This window comes from Drosophila nasuta, chromosome 3 (genome assembly GCF_023558535.2).
Source record: "Drosophila nasuta strain 15112-1781.00 chromosome 3, ASM2355853v1, whole genome shotgun sequence".
Lineage (NCBI taxonomy): Eukaryota > Metazoa > Arthropoda > Insecta > Diptera > Drosophilidae > Drosophila > Drosophila nasuta.
The window spans coordinates 11,186,506-11,208,303 of record NC_083457.1 but is presented as its reverse complement, the minus strand read 5'-3'; the positions used below and the strand labels follow the sequence as shown (position 1 = coordinate 11,208,303).

Genomic DNA, 21,798 nt, shown 5'->3' with positions numbered 1-21,798 from the left:
ACAAATTACCCAACTGAAGATTCAATTATTTTGATGAAGTTTTTTCTTGCTTCATATGTGAAAAACATAACATGAAGAAATTCAAATTCAAATTGCACATTTTGGCGGTAGAGAAAGATTACTGTTAGTGTTAACAGATGGTTAGTGGTTAACAGTTCACTGTTAACTTTGAATTCAGACTGCTAACGCAATATGCGCGAGCAACGTTGCGTTGCGTGAAGTTGGCTGCGAACGCATATTTGCGCTGTTAAGGGGACCATGCGACTTTCTGTATTGAGCGGCACATTCAAACATTTTTGAATTTAATTTAGTTCAAATATTGAATCACCTTCAAATATACTTCATTTATATTAACATGTAACTTTGATAATAGTCGCAAGTTAATATAAATATTCATAACCCCGCAATGCAATAAAGTTAAGCAAACATATGTATATCTAAAATAACGTAATTCCCAAAAACAAAATAAAAACACGAAGCAACAACCAACCTTCAAAAGGCCTCCCACAACTTAGAAAGTAGTTCAACACGTAAGCGCAAGGCCAAAACAAACACGATAAGTTCAAGTTGTTGTTTGGCAATCCACAAGTTTGCCGCTGATTGAGGATAAGGACAATCGAGACTTGTTGAACATGTGCAACAAGTTCGATGTCCTGGCAACTGCTTGTAAACAATATATTGAGCTCAAGTTCAGCTGTTGCATTGGCAACGCTCAATTCAATGGAATGTTTAATCGATGCCCGTTCGAAGGATAAAAAACAGACAAGAAGCAACTGCACAACAGAACGGAAAATCGCAAATAATAAGTGAAAATTTCACAATGTCGCGTTATAAAAATTAAATAAATCTCATTAAAAAGGCGCTGCAACATTGGCAGTGATTAAAGATTGAATCGTATTGCAACAGATCGGATAAATAGCTGAAACACCAGCATGGGAAATACCGAGAGCAATGTGACCAGCGGAGTCAAAAAAACAGGCGGGCGTCTCAACCCAGGCGCTCTACAAATTTGTCAATCTCAAGGGCGGTGGCCTCTTGGTGGACATGATGAAACGTGCTTGCCAGACGAAACAGTTTGCCGAAATCGATCATGCGATCAAAACGAAGGTGGAACCCTTCTTATATAACAAGGGCGCTGGCCGTTATTTTCCCATATCGAAGCTCGTGCTGCTGCGCAATAGAGACAGACCCCGAACTCGACAATTGCCCGAGATACGCGCTCTGGAGAATCCCGATGATGATTTCAACATACACGATTATTGTCCCGAAGTTTCCGAGGCGGAGTACATCTCCAATCCAAGTGCATATCGCTTTGTATGCTGGGATCTCAATGTGAGTTAAGGCATTAACGGACTTCCTATCTCATATAAAAAGTATCTTTTAGATGCGCGGCGCTGTGGGTGAAACTATCTTGCATCTGTGTCTGCTCAACGCTTCCTCGTTGCATGCGGATCTGGCCAAGCGTCTGTTGAAATTCTATCCCAAGCTTATTCTCGACATCTACATGAGTGACGAATACTATGGCGAGAGCGTGCTCCACATTGCCATCGTCAACGAGGATCCGGCCATGGTCAAGTATCTGCTGGATGCCAATGCCGATGTGCAGGAACGGTGGGTTAATGCATTACACTTATTTATTTTTTTTACTATTAATTAACTCTTGTTATTTGTAGCTGCTGTGGCGCCTTCATGTCTGCAGAGGACACGAAAGCCTCCCGCACAGATTCTCCGGATCATGAGTATGTGGCATTGGCACCGATGACCAACTACGATGGATACGTCTACTGGGGCGAGTATCCGCTGAGTTTTGCTGCTTGTCTCTCACAGGTGAGTTAAGAACCAAGAGAAAGCTATTCACATAATGTCTTAAGTGAGTGGAATTTTAAATTAATTCATATTAATTTCAACAACTAACGTAGTTTCATATTTCAAATAAAGCATAAATTGAAACTATTTACTACTTCGGTTAAAGCAAACCAAAGAATCGTTTATTGTTGATTTTGACAAATATTAATATTTAAAATGCAATCTAAATCTGATACTTAACATAAGTAATCTAATAATATTATAAAAAATCTCAGCAATGTTAGAAATGAACGCCTAAGTGGAGTGAGATTTTGAAATATGTAATTTAATAGTTTCAGTTACTGAATTTCTTAAAAAATTAAATATTAAAATTTCGAAATTCAATTGCTTACTTACATAATCAAATTTAAGAACTAAATAAACAAGGATATCCATCAGCTCTATTAATGTATCTGTAATCAAAATCAAGTAGAGAAAATCTTAATTATATTAAAATATTCTATTGGTGATGAAACATCTTAGATAATTAACGTTATTAATCTAGTTTTTTATTAATAGAATTAATAAATGTTTAGAATTCGAGACAACTTAAATTATGCAGATGGATTCCTCATTTATTTCTCTTCCAGGAAGAGTGCTTTCGTTTGGTGCTCGCTCGAGGTGCAGATCCCGATTTCCAGGACACCAATGGCAACACTGTGCTACACATGCTTGTGATCTACGAGAAGATCGAGATGTTCGACGTGGGCTACGAGGTCGGCTCCAACATCCATGTGAAGAACATACAGAATCTGACGCCATTGACGCTGGCCGCCAAACTGGGACGCGTTGAGATGTTCTTCCATGTGATGAGCATTGAGCGTGAGATTTATTGGCAGCTGGGCAGCATCACGTGTGCCGCGTATCCGCTGCTGATGATCGACACTATCAACGAGGAGACGGGCAACATTAACAAGGATTCGGTGCTCAACTTTGTGGTCTTTGGCGATAAACTGGAGCACTTGGAGTTGCTCGATGGCGTTGTCATCGATCTGCTCAAGACCAAATGGGACACGTTCTGCAAGTCGCGTTTCTACAAACAGTTCTACATGTTTGCCTTCTACTTTCTCATCTCGCTGTTTAGCTTCATTTTGCGACCAGGTCCCGAGGCCAAAGATGAGGATGACGAGGATCAGGATGGCACATCCTTGCCAGCCTCAAATGGCACCGCTCGCAACGATCTCTATGTCAATGGCAGTCTGCTGGGAAATCAACATTCGAAGCGAGGCACTTCCAGCACTGAATACAGTGAGTGTTATGTGTATTTTCACTGCAGAATTTTATAGAATTGATTTCCATACCTTAGAAACCTTTTGGCTCAACTTCACTGAGTACTACGATCCCAATGAGGTGGAAACTCTGCCTGCTTGGTGGCAAACTTATGCGCAGTGTCCTTTGATGAATCTGGAATCGGATTTGGCCAAGCTGCGCATTATAGCCGAGTTAATCAACTTTGTTGGTGCAATACTCTATCTGCTTGTGGCTCTAAGAGAAGCTCGCTTTTTGGGCTACAAAATGTTTATCGAGAATCTGGTGAGTTGGAAATTAACATAAAAATAAGATTCAATTTTTAAATTTACAAAATTAGAAAAATATACCAAAAAGTTTCTCATAACATAATAATTACTTATTAAATAATATGTGATAGAAAAATTACAATAACTTGTGCATACAAAATACTTCAAGAAATTAATAGACATTTTAGAGAACTCAAAACAATTAGCAAACAAAAAGCAGCTGTTAACATTTTTCTTTTAAATAAAATGTTATCTTTTTATATTATATTAGTCAGGCATAGATCTGATTTTTGTCGGCTTAATTCGACTTTATTTATATTACATTACATTATTGTTATATTAATAATATTATTACCATATGGGTAGTTCTCTGGATAAAAAAGCCTATACCAACATTTTTTTGTATTTTTAATAAATATGAATTTAATAACTCGAAGTTAGCACTTTAAGTAGAGTAAAGTATGATTACGGAATTATTTTTCTGTTTTAAGATAACTTGTCGCAATGTATGAATTCATACAAAAAAAAGTGAATGAATTTTTATATTTTATCAACAAACAGGAAAAGTTCCTAACATTAATCTTAGCTCTATATATATTTTTCTAATCCAGAACTACATATTAGAATAACTTTTACTATAGTTAACATTTTTCGCTTATATAATATAATAAATTGTTTTGGTACCTATACGATCAACCTTAAAGTGATATAAGCCACTTATTGAAAAGAGTCAAACTTCATTAATTAAAAATCAATTATGATATACTGATACTACCATAACTTGGTCTTAAATTCTTAATGCTGTTTTCATCAACATTGCATAAATATCATTTAAGAAGACAACATTAACTTAAATCAGCTTATCATAATAAATCGGTCTGCAGCAAAATGAAAATAAAAGTAGAGGAAAAAGAAACTTGTAATTATGCAGAAGAATATTTCTTTGATGTACAGGAATGAATTAATATTAATATTATATAATGAACTTAAAAATAATCTTCTTTACTTTCCTTAGATGACAGCTCCATCGCGAGTCATGTTTCTGTTTTCCTGTGCTCTGATGATGACCATTCCCTGGCTGCGAGTGTCCTGTCTAACCGAGATCGATGACCATGTGACAGTTGTGATTATGTTGACCACAGCTCCTTACTTTCTGTTCTTCTGTCGGTGCGTAGAACTCATAACTATAAATATCTGTATCTAGAAGTAATTCGTTTATCATGTTTTCAGTGGCTTTAAGACCGTGGGTCCTTTCGTAGTGATGATATACCGCATGGTGATGGGAGATCTGCTGCGATTCGTTTCCATCTATTTGGTGTTTGTGATGGGCTTCTCACAAGCTTTCTACATTATCTTTCTTACGTTCGACAATCCCTCCACGCCCGAGGATCAGGATGCCGAATCGAATCCGATGCCCTCGCCCATGGAGTCGATAGTGGCCATGTTTCTGATGTCGCTGACCAACTTTGGGGATTACTACGGCGCGATGGTGTCCACGCAGCATGAATACGAGGCAAAGATACTGTTCTTTCTGTTCATGGTGATTGTGAGTGTGTTGCTGGTGAACATGTTGATTGCCATGATGGGCAACACGTACCAGAAGATTGCCGAGATACGCAACGAGTGGCAGCGCCAATGGGCACGCATTGTCCTCGTCGTGGAGCGAAGTGTGCCGCCAGCGGAGCGTCTGAAGAACTTTATGCACTACAGCCAATCGATGTCGGATGGAAGGCGAGCTCTGGTCCTGCGTCTCAATATGACCGACGAGGAGAAGGAGGAGATGAAGGAGGTGCAGGAGATGAAGCGCATACATCAGCGTTTCTCCAAGAAGCGGCAAATGGAGCGCGAGTTGAGGGCGCGACGTCGTCAGCAGGAGTACGAGAAGTTCTTTGGCACCGCACCCAAGTCGGACAGCATGGAGAACAACAATCTATGAGAAAGTGTCGTCTGCTGATTAAAAAGTTAGTTCAAGTTTTATTGAACCAATAGCGAAACATTGTTCACTCTGTGCAATAAAGGCAGTTTCAACCACCCACATATGTCCTTGTGTATATCCTTAATTGATATTCGTTTGCGTATCATAAAACTCAGCTTAACGACACTTGGAGGGTGCCAATAATGCGCCATTTGAATGATAATAACCATTTTTATTGTGCACGTCTGGCCAATAAATCCATTCAGCGAAGTCCTTCACAAAGGATATGTGCGGGGGAGAGTTCTTCGTTCTCTGCTTCAGCATATGTGCTTGGCAACATCCGTCTGCGCATTCTTCTTCTGCATCTTGATTACGTAATTGCAACTGTCTGTGTTGTGAAGCATCACGACACCTTTCATTGTCCTGCCAAACAAGGATGCAAGTGCACACAAACAAAAGGATCCTTTTTGAGATGGCCGAAAATCGATATGATGACGATCACTATGTTGTTGATGATGATGATGATCCGCCGATCTACGATCGAAGGTGCGTGGGATTCTTTTTTTCTTACAGCATCACCGGAAACGTTTAGTCCTCATTGTTTGCAGCGAGCAGAAAGGGAACACTGAGAGCTCTATTGAGATCCTTTTTGCTCTAATGCTCTGTTGCTGCTTTGCCATTGAAAGTGTTAAAAAGCAGCGATCTAGCACTTGAATCCTTTGAATCCTTGCTGCTCAGCAGCGCAGCTTGACTTTAATTGCAGCTGAATAGAGCAATTTAGGACATGCTGTGACAAGCATGGATACCAGTCAGAACTTGCATGCACTGCGAGAAATTTAGGGGCAACTGTTCAGAGATGGAAAAGAAAATGCGAGAAGGAAGACTTTTGACTCATGAAGAAGAAAGTGCGTTTAATATGTATGAGATTTAAATTATGTTTAACTTAAGCGTTCATCAATGCAAATATTTTTATGCTTTCTTCTGTCCGTCTACCTACTTGAATGTATTAAACTTAGTAATATTTGTCAAAGAGCAGTATGAATTATAAAATTATTCAGATTCAATGAATATATGTATACGTGATACCACTTAAAGAAATTAAGTTAAGCAGCATTAATATATGTTTTTAATTTAAATATTCTTGCACTTCAACATTTTTTAATGAATTAAGAATATTGTAAACATATTTAATTATAGATGTATTGTAAACATTATAAATATTTTTAAAATGAATGAATTGTTTAATGAAACTAAAATAATTTAGATGTGTTTAATAATATATGAACAATGAATATTTTAAAAATATTTAATAATATACTTGTCAACTCTTAGAACTTATTCGTCATGCATTTCTCTCAGTGCAGCAGCTCTGGTCAGCTTTCTCCACTCGTTCGCTTAACGGTTCCCAGAGAGCGCCGAGAGTGTTTGCAGCGAGAGAGCAACCCTTGAGCCTGCGGTTGCACAATGGGCACCACAGCGTGGCTAGCGGCGTTAATGATATGGTGGCAACCCTTTGCACGATCACAACAATGGGCAACATTTGAATATTTGTCGCAATTCTTTGACATTTTTCCCAGCACCGAATTGGCTTTTAGACGTACGCACTGCCCAAAAAGCAATTCGCTGCGATTGTTCGTCGGTTGTGTTTCGTCCTGTGCTCGGTATGCTCGGTAATTATAGAGTCCTGGGCGAGGTGTCGAATTCGAATTGTAAGCGACAATTTAATCACATGTTTTGCCAGCAAACGCTGCCAGCTAACCATTGTTGTTGTCACACCATTGTGCTCGCTAATGGGGCAGCTGGCTAGCGTTTTGGGTGCAAAGGACGCCCACTTCCTTTTGAAAATATGTATAATTTTTTGTGTTTGTTATTTATTCTCGTTTTTAACAAGGATTTGGCTCTTCAGGTTGACCTCCCTTAGGCGCTTTCTAGTCTCAAAATAACCGTGTGAGTTTTGGCATGTCCATAAAGATCCCGATCATCATGATCGCAGCTTGTTAATTTGCCTGCGTTGTAAACTCGTAAAGTCGTGACTTGGCTAAAAACTCAAGTTCGAGTTGCTCGAGAAAGTTGGCAAATTGTTTAATTACTCAACACACAACACACTCGCAGCACACACAAACATTGTAAAACAATAAAAATGGAAAACGAGTGGAAGGGAAAATGCAGGCGGACATTTTCCGTGGAAAATCAGTTTATGAGGCACGTTTAGCGGCTTGCGAGGGGCGTTGCAAATGACTTTTAAATGCGGCAGTCGCGGGCCGTTGATTGCTTTGATTTTTTCTTTCACATTTTGCATTTTTTTCTTCATCTTGCTCTTGTTCTTGTTCTTGTTATTTATTTATTTTTTCTTTTAAACTAACTAACGGCGATTGTTTGGGATTTGTTCTTTTGCCCGACGTTGGGCAAACACTTGACAAATCTTTGGGAGAACAAACCCAAAACGAAAGTCCTTTGGGAGACCAAAAGAGAAATGCAAAAAGTATTCAAATCAATGGCGCATTTAAATAAGAATTATGGGGTGCCAGTTCACCTGGGACTCCCCGCCTCCACCTCCTCCTTCTCCTTCTCCCAGCTGCTTTTCTTAAATGTTTGCTTAAAAGTTTGAAGCGTTTCTTGAGTTTATTTAAACTAAATTATTTATGCAAATAAAAGCAAAGCATAGAAAAAATGCTAGCAATTTATTTCGACAGCCTCAAGGGGTGTGTGGGTGTGAGTGTGTGCGTGGACGTGTGTGTGTGTTTGGGTGTGAGTGTGTGTGTAAATGGCAAGGGTTGCGCGTTTGGCTTGACCTTTGTTAACTCTGTTTGCATTTCAGCTTTTTTTTTTGGTTATTGATTTGCACTGTCAAAGCGCAGGAAATAAACTCTGATGTAGGTGGCAACCCTAAAAAGAGCTTAGTCGATTCGGCGATTTATTAAAGCTGTCAACTAACAGTAACTGAAAGCACAAAACTTTGTATACTTAAGTATCACATTTTATGCTTAAAATGTACAATTGTATCACATTTTTTTTTACTTGCAAAAATAAATAATAAACACATATTTTGTATTTGAGTATTTGAAATAGATTTGTAATAATTTTTGTGGTTTCGTTGCAATGTCTGTGCCTGTCATTTGCAATCGCACTTGCCAAACAGTTCGGAAATCATTCATCGATTATATGCCAATGGGATTATTGAGAGCCTTGAAAAGTTGAACAATAAATATTTGGCAAGCTTAGTGAAACCCTTCAACTTTCAAGAGCCAGCGAGTGTGGGAGACAGTTTAAACTGAAATGTTTAACAAACCATGTTTATTATAATATAAACTTTATTACATCAAGTTGACTATGAGATACCAATTCAATAAAAGCAAAATAGTGGATAATGATTCTTAAAGAAATATATCAAATTAATCTACAGAAATAATATTAATTTACACCAAAGTATACATACTGACATATTACAAAATTCCAAATTTATAGTAGTGTTAAAATATACAAGATTGACAATCAAAGATTCTATTGCAGCATCCGTTATATGACATATAAAAATAATTCTTGAATAACTTTTATAATTTTCATCTGACAAACTGGATCTGCGTACAACTTTAACAAGTACTATCAAAATAAAAATGATAGCTCAATCTCTTAGAGTCTGAAATCTAGATGCACATACAGGACATTCAGACGGACATGGCTTTACTCTCTGCACATTTTCTGTCGACACAATGTTATACCATATGAGGTATAAAAATGTTGCATACTTAAGATGAACTATTTGAAAGTATTCCAATTTTGTGTTATAAATTCAAGATGCTGAATACTGTGTTCATATTTTATCCAGTTCAACTCTGAAACACACCTTGCCTAGCTTTTTGGCTTCGTCTCCTCTGTTAACTTTCTCTTCTTCCCATTCTCTCATACTTTTGATTCAGTGTTAGAATACGCCTCGCTTTGATTGGGAACCACTTGACGTTTATTTGCGGGGGGTGTTAACAAAAAACCGCAAAGTTTTAATTGAATTTCCTGAACAAAATAATGTTTTGCCACTTGAGTCTCGCGGGAGACGCTAAACAAACAAATCAACAATCGACAGACAGACTGACAGACTGACTTTGCTGACTGACTGCTTGGCTGACTGAATGAGATATTGAAAGGCGATAGTAGGTATGCATACAAATACTTAAGAGTGCCGTGAAATAAATTCAATTCGAAAAATCAAATCACTTGAGTGAAAATACGCAACATAATAAAAGTTGCATTAAAAATGCGAAACCAAAAGAAAGCACACAAACAAACCAAACAAATGGACCCACCCCACTCCATGGAATTGGATGGATTGTGGACTTGTTGTTGTTGTTGTTGTTGGGTGTCGAAGCGATTTTCCTTCTAGCTGAAATTGCGCTTTGATCTTTGACAGCATTAAACACGCGCAATAAAACCCTTTGACTATTGCCAACTGCATCTGAAAAACCAAACCCATTTGGCAAATGAGTGAAATTAATTACACGAAGCCACAGCAAAGTCTGCTCGACTAGGGAGATACTCTCTCTCTTTCTCACACTCTCTTTCTACTTCGTAATTATGAATTTTATATCAAAGTGATTGTCAACACTTTGTGGTGTTGAAATTTGTGGCTCTGGCTTTGACAGGCCTCACCACGTGTCGAACCCTGTTTGCCTGCTGACAACGCCCACTTCCACGCCCACGCTCCCGATGAAATATCTGGTCTGGATGATGCCTCGAGGCAAAACCGCAGCAACTTTGAATTTTGACACTTTTATTTCACATTTTTTTTTGGGCAGCTAATTCAACGGGCATCGTTCCAACTGTGCTTGTTGGTCGTAAACACACACCGTGGGATTCGTGTTGCGGAAATTCGGGATTCGGAGCCTGGGCAAAAATGAGTAGAGAAAAAAAACGGAACTGCACTCCAGAAGTCGCATCGAGTGGCCACTTTGTGGCGGCGACGTTTTGCGAGCTGAGCGACAACAAAAATTAGAAGAAACCAAAGCACTTGATGCATTACCAACCCCTAAAAGTGACCCCTAAAGCTCAAGATATGCAAAAGCGAAGAAAAAGAAATGAAAATGAAAAATATTTTTTGTATAAAGAAATCTTGGCTCTTAAGTGGCCCGTTTCGATTACATGACGGAAACTTAAGATGAATTCCGGCCGCTTTCAAGTGGCTCCTGTTTTCCCCTACCGAAAGTTGACTGCAACAACCCTTTTCTCATTTTTTTTTTTATTTTCTCGCGCTGATTGAGAAATTAAGGTCGTTTAGCCAAGTGGCTTGAGGTGGTCTGCGAGAATTGTGAACAAAAGCCTTGCGATCCATGCAATAATTTTATGCCCGAGGCATTTCTTAGTTAATCTGTTATGACATCTAGTAGATGGCTGCTGGGAGCGAGGGGGAGTGAGGGAGGAGGGAGGAGAGAGTCGAGTCTAATGAGCTCAAATCGAGCATGCCTTATGAGTGCCATCGATATCCTACGCTCTAACAGCTCTGACAGCTCCTTAAGCAATTGCAATCGCAGTTCCAATTCCAATTCCAATTCCATTCGCATTTGCATTTGCATTTTTCCCAGGGCGAGAACTTCTCACACAGATTCTCACACTTCTCTCTCGTGTAAATCTCATCTGACTTTACATGTGGGCTTACACATGTTTCGACCAAATTATGATCCCTTTCATTTATTATTTCTTTTTTTATTTTGTAGATTTGCAAAGCAAAAAGGTTAATTGTCTAGGGCGGGTGAAGCATTTCCGGCCAATACGGAAATGCTGCAATGCACAATGTAAACAAAATGCATTTATTATTTATTATTGTTGCGATTTATTTTGTTTTCGTTGTCGTTCTCGTTCTCGTTGTTGTTTTGTTGTTTTTTTTTTCCTTGCCTTTGCTGAAACAATTTGCAGCATTGGGCAACAAACACAATTCGAGTTCCGTTGAATTGCATACAATAAACGGAGACAAAAGGACTCGTCTGCAGTGAGGAGACGTCGAGAGATATGCCGGGAGATGTTGCTGCTGAGACAGCACAATTGACCAGCTTCGTTTCGACCAGGTCGAATCACAGGTGAATGGTGAACGGAAGTCCGATGACTGGCACATGCGACCGCCCAATGCTTTGGCTTTGGCTATGACTATGACTATGGCTCAGTCTCCTCTTCGATCCTTTGCTCTGCTTTCGTCTCAGCTCTTTGTCTGGAACGTGGCCTGTTTAGTCCTAATGGGATGAGCTCTATAGCTAGTTACTTGGCTATTGCGAGTTTTGTTCTTTTTTTCGCCAGAACTAAACAACAGACTATATAACCCTAAAGATTGTCCACAATCCCATTATATCTATGGGCGGTACTATTATGAATTTTCACTTTATAAAGCGAGTTGTTCCTTTGGCTTCTTCCGACTTGGTTTCTGTGAAAATGTTATTTAGGATAATTACAATATATGTGGCAAAGACTTTCATTATATTAACTCTCATAAAAGAGAACTAAAATTAATTTAATTTCATTATTGGTATCAATTTTTGTCTCAGAATTTACATTTTAGAAAAGGGTAATATAGAAAGTAATAATTTATTAAAATAATAATGTAACATATAATAGTAAAATAATATAATATATACATTTATTTAATATATTAACAATACAATAAAATATAATGCAACAATATAATAGTATCAAAAGTTCATATAATCTTTAATATCATATTTATTGTATTATTATCCTTAACAATTTCATGTATGTAATTATAACATAATTAAATTTAATAGTCTAAAAGTTGTAACAGCAGAATAAAATTTAATAACATATACATATGTTAATCTGAAAACTCTTATATTCTGATGAATTAAAAAATAGCAGATATGAATGCTAAATAATTTCCTATGTGTTTTTTTTTTCAGTTTCAATTCAATTATATTTAGCATAGTTTATTTATTTTTATAAAGTAAAGTGGAGTAGCTGCATATTATATTTGGTTAGCTTCTAAAATTCCTTTTTTTTGCTCCTTTTCAATGTAGAATCCATTACGCAAAGTTTAAGATAAAATCATCATAAACTTTAGCTTTTTAAACAAACATTCATGTCAAGTCATTAAAATTAAACCATCTATAAATAGAAATGTCTTAAATATATGTATGCTTTCTAGCCAAAAAACATGTTCATTATTCAAAATGAAATGAATTTCAATGCTAGCTACACTCTATGCTCATAATAACAGCATAATTTTTCATTTTTCCGAGCGAAAGGAAAAGAAATGGTGGAAAATGCAAAGAAATATGTGTAAATTTCGTGTGCATGCCAAATGCTCTTAACTCGAATGACACGTGAAAAGCGCAAAATCTGTTAAGTAATCAAATGGACACGTACATATGCCTAGGAAAATGTAATCAAATGCGTATGTTAGTGTGTGGGTGTGATGGGAAAATGGAATGGAAATTGGGCAGTGAGAAATGGTGAATGGTAAATGGTAAATGGAAACTGCAAAATGAACAAAAGGACACGACTACGTGAGAAAATGCAAGTTGGAATAGTTTTGGAGAGTGTATTTGCCAGGTGCGATGAATACTCTAGAATCAAGTTCAGAGTGAATACGAAATGAATATGAGATTAATGTATAAATAAATACGCGTATGTAGTGGGCAGAGGCTGATTGAAAACGATTCAATTAATGCTGAAAGTCAACACAATTTAACCTCATTTAATTGATATAAAAGACTTGCAGACTTTTGCCTTTTGTTTTGGCATTGTTTATCTTTATGATCATTGTTATTATCACATTTGCTGTATTGTTCGGGAATTTAATTTAAAAGGAAATAAAAAAATTAAAAAACCCAAATTGTATTTGTACCAACCAGACTCGCAGCCCCAATTCACAATTCAAAAATTCACAATGCCAACAACGACAACAACAGCAACAACAACAACAAAACGAGGCAAACAACAGCAACAACAACAGATGGCAAACAATGGAGCGCGCGACTCTCGGGATTTTAATGCAGCGGAGAGCGAAGAATGAATGAATTGAGAATGCGAATGAAAGAGAGTAGAATGCGTCAGAGAAAAGCAAACGAAAAAATCCTCCAAGAAAAAAAGGGTTACGTTGAAGGTTCTAGGGTTAGGAATTTATCGTAATGTTTTTTCATAATTACACTGTTGATTTCTATTCTTTCACCTCTGGACACTGCACAGTGCACACGACACACTCTGGACTCTCGAAATTGAGTGCTCATAAGCACCCACAACACTTGACTGCCTCCTTGTCATGTTGTTATGCTGTCACACCAACAAAATAATAAAACGCAGTAAAAAATAGAGTAATGAAAGTTAGAAAACTGGAGCAAGTTCCAACTTTAATAGACCCTTTACTTTATAATGGTCTACTTAAAATATAATATAGAAACTTTTTTACTTTCCTTAATTTGTTAATATCTTCCATGTATATTTTTTAATCGGTTTGAGATTTGAAGTATCAATGTAAAAGCCAAATTTTTAAATATTTATAGCGGAATATTTTGTAAAATATTAAAATTATTGAAGGACTTACAGAGCCAAAAGTCCTGATCAGATTTAGATGTTCATATGAAATAGACATTTAAATGGCCAAATTGACTCAACTTTAAAATACTATTTATGTTTATAATTCAAAGGGTTGTAGTTGTCTTCTTCTACCTCTTACGCACATTTAAATTTCAACATACTTAATAGACCCTTTCTCAATTTTTATAAAAGTGAAACGTCTAAAAAAATGTATGTATATGAAAACGGTAACTATTCTATGGCAACCCCACAGCTCCCCCTTCGCAGACCGTACAACATTTGAATGCTAAATGCGAGATGCGTATGGCAAAAAGCAAAAGTCTGTCTTCCTCTCTCAACTCTGCCTCTCGCTTTCTTCGCCCCTTTCCCTCTGCGCTTTCTGGTTGTGCGCTAAGTGAAAAGTAGAATGGTTAGAAAGCAAAACGCTAGGCGAACAAAACTTTTTCCATTACACAACACATCAACAGTTTTTCCTTTTTTTTCGTCCTGCTATATTTATACTTTTTTCGGTGGGCAGCACAAAGGAAACGTTGAAAGCGCTGAAAGCTTTTTATGCCCTTCACGTCAAAGGGTAGTTCAGCTTGGACAACAGCCAAATACAGGTAAGAGGCATGTATTATTGCTAACATTTCAATAGTTAAGAGTAATTTCTTCATTATTCTTTGCTTTCGTTTAGCCCTGAAACATGTGGTATTATTGCAAGAAGCTTGCATAATAAAGATACTTCAGTTATGCTATTCATTATAATTGATTAGGAGACAGAGCATATTGTGCTCCTTGAGGCAAGAAAAACACTTCATTTTGTGTATTTTTCTGATGTGCATTGTGCAATCAAAGGCTTTGCTTTTTGCTCTCTTTCTCTCTCTCTCTCTCTTTCTATATCACTCACTTGCATATAAGTAAAGTTTATAAGTACATAAGTTCGTGTGTGTGTATATAAATTTGGCTAGCCATTCAGAGCGTTTTTCTCGTCTCTCATTTCTCGTCTCGTTTTATTTTTTTGTTATTGTGTTTGTGTGGCGCATTGTGTCGCTTTTGCTTTTCCACTTTTCTTTACCAAATAAGTAAATAATTGCAGTAATATCCTTTCGTGCGCAAAAAAGAAAGAAACGAACAACAGCAGAGAATGGAAAGCGTGTTTCCATGTTCTTTTCACAAACTAAAATGTGCTTTTCACACACACACATAGACGTACATTCAGAGTTTCCACATTGTATGTAGTATATGCGGCTTGTATATAGTACACAAGCACTGAGAGCCACACAGACACCCACAATGGCCAGGGCATACAAAAATTCACACCAAGGCGCCATTGTGATTGGCTGAAAAGGCAAAGCCAACGGGCCACGCACACTGTTGCATACACTAGCACACGCACACACACACATACGCACACAAGCTCTCTGAGCGTATGCGTTTTAGCGCTCACACTTTGGAAGCTCTCTTCGGACAAATAACAATACATGCCGCGGAAGTGCAGCGCCAGGCAAAACAATAGCGGAAATTGTGTGCCCACTGTGTGCGCAAAAATCAATGCAATTTTAGAGAACGGGACAGAGCGAGCGAACAATGCGGAGAGCGCGTCAGTGAGATAGAGAGAGGAAGAGGCAGAGAGACAGGAGTGTGAGAGATGCGAGAGATTGTAGGAGTTTCGGGCGCTTTAAATGAGGTCGCTGCCGCAAAAAATGGGAGCAGCGCAGCCCAAAAAACTACTAACAAGGCAACGACGACCAAATACGAAGCGAGCCGAACACAACGAACAGTGAGCGAACTGTTGTTATTATCGTCGTCGTTGTCGTTGCCGTTGTTGTTGTTGTTGCTGGCTGCTATTCAGTTATTCTATTGAACACACCCCTCAATGGGCAACAACTACAACTAACAAGGCGGCCGATATAAAGGAGCCAATGGAACAAAGCCAACAAACAGCGTAACAAAGCAGCAACAGCAGCAGCGGCAGCAGCAGAGAGTAAGAGAGAGCGAGAGCAAGAGCCAAAGCAAGCATGTATGCGTTTGTGTGAGCACAGGTATGCGGGTACAAACGGCAAGACTTGGTTGCCATCTCGCTTCAACGCATACAATTACCTGTGCCGAGGGTTGAATGCGACTGCTGCGACTGCTGGTCTGCTGGCAAGTGAGAGCGAACGAGAGCGACAGCGAGAGCGGATGGCTGTGGTGGAGTTGGCAGAGGAAAAACTGGATTTGACTGTAGTCGTGTCAGTCTCAATTATTGCGCAGACAAATCAGTCAGTGTGTAGCTGTTGAGCCGAACAGAAGCAGCAGCAAGAGCAATAGCAAAAGCAACTGCAAAACTGAGAGACAGACGCAAGCACAAGTAAATACAGAAATAAACAAAAAAACACATATATAAATAACAACGAAGAGAAACATTGTGAATACAGTGAAGTGACACAAAAAGAGAACAAGACAGAGTGAAAGACACTACGGTTCCATACACAATAATATCAAGTGACAAAGCGATAAGCAAACGATAACATAATGGCTACATTATCATCACATCCCAACTACGGTTTCCACTTGGGCCCCGGCCAGGGTCTCGAGCTGCCCTCGCCCGGCGATTACGCCTCACAGGGTCTGGGCAACGCTCAGCTCAGTCCCAGCATGGACATGGATATTAAGCGTGTGCTGCACTATTCCCAAAGCGGCGGTTTGGCCGCCAGTCTGGCCGCCATGGGCGGTTCACCGGGCGCTGGTCCCGGCGGTGTCAGCGGTCAGGCTGCCAGCAACATGAGCCACCACATGGCCCATCACATGCACAACGCCGTTGCCGCACAGCAAACGCTATCGCCAAACAGCTCCATTGGCTCCGCCGGCAGCTTAGGCAGCCAGAGCAGCCTCGGCAGCAGCGGCATGGGCGGCGGTCTTGGCATGGCCAGCACACATGGTCCAGGCGCTGGCACTGGCAGCGGCGGAAATGGCTCTATGCACAGCCTGGCCACATCTCCAGGCCAGGAGGGACACATCAAGCGACCAATGAATGCATTCATGGTCTGGTCGCGCCTGCAACGTCGTCAGATTGCCAAGGATAATCCCAAGATGCACAATTCGGAGATCTCGAAGCGTCTGGGTGCCGAATGGAAGCTGCTTGCCGAGTCCGAGAAACGTCCGTTCATCGATGAGGCGAAACGCTTGCGTGCACTGCACATGAAAGAGCATCCGGATTACAAGTATCGTCCACGTCGCAAGCCCAAGAACCCATTGGCTGGCGGTCCACAGGGCGCACTCCAGATGCAGGGCAACATGAACATGAATATGAACATGAACATGAACATGAATATGGCACAACAGAAGCTGGGCGGCGGTGGTGCGGGACCAGCGGCCGGTGGTTACAATCCCTTCCATCAGCTGCCTCCGTACTTCGCGCCCTCACATCATCTGGATCAGCCGTATCCGGTGCCATATTTCACCGGCTTTGATCCCCTGGCCCTGTCCAAGCTGCATCAGAGTGCGGCGGCCAACAATGCACAGACGCACAAGCATTTGGAGGCGGCCCAAGCACAGGCGCCACAGTTGCCACCAACCTCACTGAGCAGCTTCTACTCCGGCATCTATTCGGGCATCTCGGCGCCATCGCTGTATGCCGCCCACTCCGCGAACGCTGCCGCCGCTGGTCTCTACACCTCATCCTCGACATCGTCGCCTGGCTCGTCGCCGGGCACCATCACGCCCAATGGCATGGATGGATCGATGGACAGTGCGTTGAGGCGGCCGGTTCCGGTGCTGTATTAGGTTCGGATCGGGGAAGGTCCAACTGTCCCAGAGTAAAAGTACAATTTGCATTGTTGAAGCGTTCCCAAAGTGATCCATTGGTTTTAAATCTTTAAAAGCTCTAAGTAAGCCAAGTCTAGTACGCGTAGTTCTCTCGATTAAAACTCTATTTAACTACTATACTACTATTTGTATGTATCTAAAGAAGCCCTATCAAAGCAACGCTCGCAAAAGTCTAGTACAATCTTTGCACAAAAAAGAAAATCGTAAGAAAACATTCCTAGCCAATAATAATAATAATAATAACAAGCAGAACCTTCTAACAAATAAATACGATACAAATTATAATGATGCCATACACACATTATCTATAAAGAATATCGATAATTTATTTGTGAACCTAATTGTACATTAATTTTATTTAGTTTTAAGCGTGTGCTCCTTGTTGTTTTTATCAGCACCAAACTCTCATATCCTAGTTACAACTACTGTGACCCCTTCCATAAAAAACAAACACACACACACACACACAAATTGTAAATATTCTGCCCCCATTCGTTATAGAGTCGAAACACAGCCCAAAAATTATATAACAAAACAAACAAAAACACAAAAAAATATATAAGAAATAAAAAACACATTCGTAAATGTATTATTAATTGTATTAAATTTAATGAAAAGCGAAAACAAAAGCGTTAATACTTAAGATGAAAATTACAAAATATTTAAAAATGAATAAAAAAACGACATTTATTAAAATGGCAAACAAAAAACTTTCATTCTTTTTACTTTCGTTTTTGGCATTTGCAGCAATTCTCTTAACAGAAAATCTTTGAAAAGAAAGTCTGACTTTTCTAAGGCTATTTGTTCGAGTATGAATGAAATCAATGAGATCAAAACAATATTTGTTAGCAACTGAATGAGACTCTAATATGATCATTCAATACTCATTGAAGCTATTTTGCTTTGAGAGTTTAAAGACACTCAAAGTTTTTATTATTTTTCAGATACATTATGCTTTTAAGTTAAAATAAATATCAATAATAAGAAAACATAATGACTTTTTATTCATTAGCAATAAAAATGATATTACTTTTATTTAAACTGATGACTTTTACGTTTTTCAATATAGAACTTTTATTATATAAAGCTATTTTGCTAAGAGTTTTGCAATTCACTCAAAGACTATACTTTGGTTCTTTTTAAATATATATACCTATAAAATGAACGAGTTATTTTATTATTTTTATCACTTTACGTTCATGTATCAAAATAAATATCTTTTCGGAATTTATAGAACATTTAGAATCTAGCAAATGCTAACAATCAATATCAAGCTAAACCCACGTGTGTTTCACAGACAACAAAGTAAATATTGTACCTATAATATTGCTCTTTTTATACCCGCTACCCATAGGGTAGAAGGGTATTATAACTTTGTGCCGGCAGGAAATGTATGTAACAGGTAGAAGGAGGCATCTCCGACCCTACAAAGTATATATATTCTTGATCAGCGTCAACAGCCGAGACGATATAGCCATGTCCGTCTGTCCGTCTGTCCGTCTGTGTGTCTGTCCGTCCGTCCGTATGAACACCTAGATCTCAGAGACTGTAAGAGATAGAGCTATAATTTTTTTTTTCGACAGCATTTGTTATGTTTGCACGCAGATCAAGTGTGTTTCAAATTTTTGCCACGCCCACTTCCGCCCCCGCAAATCAAAAAAATCGAATAACAAGCGTAATTGTAAAGCTAGAATTACGAATTTTGGTATATACAATAATAACTATAGCATTTATGATTCCTGAAAATTTGGTTGCGATCTGATAAAAATTGTAGAAGTTATTAAAGAAATAGTTTTGTATGGGCAAAAACGCTTTCTATGTATTTTTTTGTATGTATGCGTATACGTATATACATGCTCGCCTCTATATTTGTATATGTATGCAAGAGACACTGCGATAGCTCTATTGGTAGAATGCAAGCTTATTACTGCTGTGGTAGTCGGGGGACTCGGGTTCGAGTCCGCTCGGGGTAAAAATTTTTTTTTTTTTTTTAATCGTATTTACAACAATTATAAATAAAAATTGTGGATTTTGTTAAAGAAATATTTTGTATGAGCAAAACCGCCTGCTATGTATGTATTGTATGTATGCGTATACGTATATACATGCTCGTCTATATTAGCATCTGTATGCATAAGGGTTCTTAAGCAATGCGATAGCTCAGGTGGTAGAGTGCAAGCCGCGTATGTTGTGGTGCCCGGGTTCGAACCCGCTCGAAGTACAAACTTTTTTTTTTTTTAACCACACGGTCGGTGGTGCTGGAGTTCAAATTCCGATCGAAAATACATGCATATTTATTTTTAATATTTTGAGATTATTACCGCAATATATTGCTTTTATTCAAAATGGGTAGCGGGTATTTCACAGTCGAGCACACTCGACTGTAGCTTTCTTACTTGTTTTCGTTGTTGTTATTTAAAAAACTTTAATTTGATTTGCACACAAACAGAGAGTGAAAGAGAGAGAATGAGAGGCAGATATTTGAGGTATTATACAACTATTTGGCGCTGTATTAATTTCTATTGATTAATGCGCTGTTTATTTAACGCCTTGGCCAACAATGATATAGGGGATACGATATAGGCAAACAAAGGTCGCCAGATTCGCCTAGGGCAGAGGGGCATCTCTCTCTCTCTCTGTGGCTATGTGGGGCCTTTGTCTAGGGCGCAACGGGGGCCTAGGCCATTGAAATCTTAGACGGCAAACACACAACACAGATTCCATGGACAGCTCAACTCGCAGCATCGTAGAAATCAACGAGTTTTTCTATCATTATTTGTATTTTGTTTTTTTTTCTCTGCTCTTTTTTATTTTGTTTGTATCGATCTTAACTTGTAATAATAATAAGAATAATTGCGGTCATTAATAAATCCACTTGCATTGTCTTTCAATCGATTCCCGCTGCGTGTGTGTGTGAGTTTGCGACTGTGTGTTTGTGTGTGTGTGTGCGTGTTTGAAATGTGTTAAAATATCAAATATTGTTTACTTTTGTTTTGCTGTTGTTGCTTTATTCTTTATGCCCCATTCTCAATTCTACTAGCGTTATAAATTTCACAAATATTTACTTTCCATTGACGTGATATTGAATAATTATATAAAGAATGAGTTTTAGGCTAAGCTGTTGTTAATATAACCCATACACACACACACACTCATCGAGAGGGTAGCAAGGCGCTTGAACTCTCAATTTGGGTTATTAAAATAAAAGAAAGGGATCAATGGCATATACCAGATCGATCAGTGGATTGAACTCAACTATAAAATTGTATAAATAATATACTTTGAATTTATTTTAATAATTTTACAAACACTCTAAAAAGGTAATTTCATTTATAGTCTGAGTTTACTATATTTTTGTTCTCTACATCAAAAGTAATTATCCATAGTTTATTTAATCTTTTTTATATAATTATTTATATTATATTATAATTGTTGTAAACCGAACCTTCAACATTATTTTGTTATATAAAGTTTTATTCTTGATACCTGCTGAAATCTTTTTCTATCTGAGAAATGGATCATCGAATAAAGTGGGTATAGTTTTTCTCTTAATTAAAGCGGGTTCACTTTATCCACTTTCATCAACGGAAGGAAGTCTATGTCTTCAGTTAATCTCTATAGGAACTTTAATCTCAAGAGTTTATTCATTCAGTTTCATTAACGGAAGTCCTTTCCCACAGTTAAGCCCTATAGCTAATTTAATCTCTTCATTCAGAGTCATCAATGGAAGTCGACTCCCTCAGTTAATCTCTCTAGTTAACTTAATCTCAACTAGTCCCGGGCAGATCCATGACATCTTCCGCATGGCTCCATTGCAATTCCGCATTTCAGTTGAACCATTTGTGAAAGCAGAATGCGATTTTATGACTGGGCTCAATCCCGTTCCCTGCCCCTGCACCCTACGAATGCGACGTCTATATGCCATATAAGTTATATAGCCCCGTTTCGGGGATATGTGTACGAAAATAATTTCGCAAAACAAAGGACGAGGACAAAAACAAAATCGCAGGCTATAATATTTTCTCTTTTTTTACGACTTTATTGGCGGATTAGCGTCTCGCCGTCGACGTCGCCGTAAAGCAAAAGGAGTGTGCAATTTGACGTGTTTTATATCTCTAATTCTCACAATTTACTCTCTCTCAGTGTGTCTCTCTCTCGCTCACTCCCACACAGTGGGCCGCAGTTAGTACTTTTTTACCTGCCCCG

The 21,798-nt window shown here is 38.5% G+C and overlaps 2 protein-coding genes across 2 annotated transcripts; both read left to right on the top strand.

The window, feature by feature from the left end:
- The first annotated feature begins 932 nt into the window (after positions 1 to 932).
- Positions 933 to 5,298, top strand: LOC132793622 (transient receptor potential cation channel subfamily V member 6). Its single transcript, XM_060803630.1, is given in 8 exon segments — positions 933 to 968; positions 970 to 1,332; positions 1,385 to 1,611; positions 1,674 to 1,827; positions 2,436 to 3,093; positions 3,152 to 3,378; positions 4,378 to 4,529; positions 4,593 to 5,298. Coding segments are annotated over 8 exon segments (2,523 nt in total).
- Positions 5,299 to 16,050: 10,752 nt separating this feature from the next.
- LOC132792423 (SOX domain-containing protein dichaete) lies at positions 16,051 to 18,286 on the top strand. The gene has a single exon (XM_060801801.1). The coding sequence runs from the start codon at positions 16,300 to 16,302 to the stop codon at positions 17,548 to 17,550; it is 1,251 nt and encodes a 416-aa protein (XP_060657784.1). The 5' UTR covers positions 16,051 to 16,299; the 3' UTR covers positions 17,551 to 18,286.
- The last annotated feature ends 3,512 nt before the right edge of the window (positions 18,287 to 21,798 follow it).

Excerpts from the sequence above, each read along its gene's own strand:
- LOC132792423 (XM_060801801.1), top strand. The coding sequence starts at position 16,300 with ATGGCTACATTATCATCACATCCCAACTACGGTTTCCACTTGGGCCCC.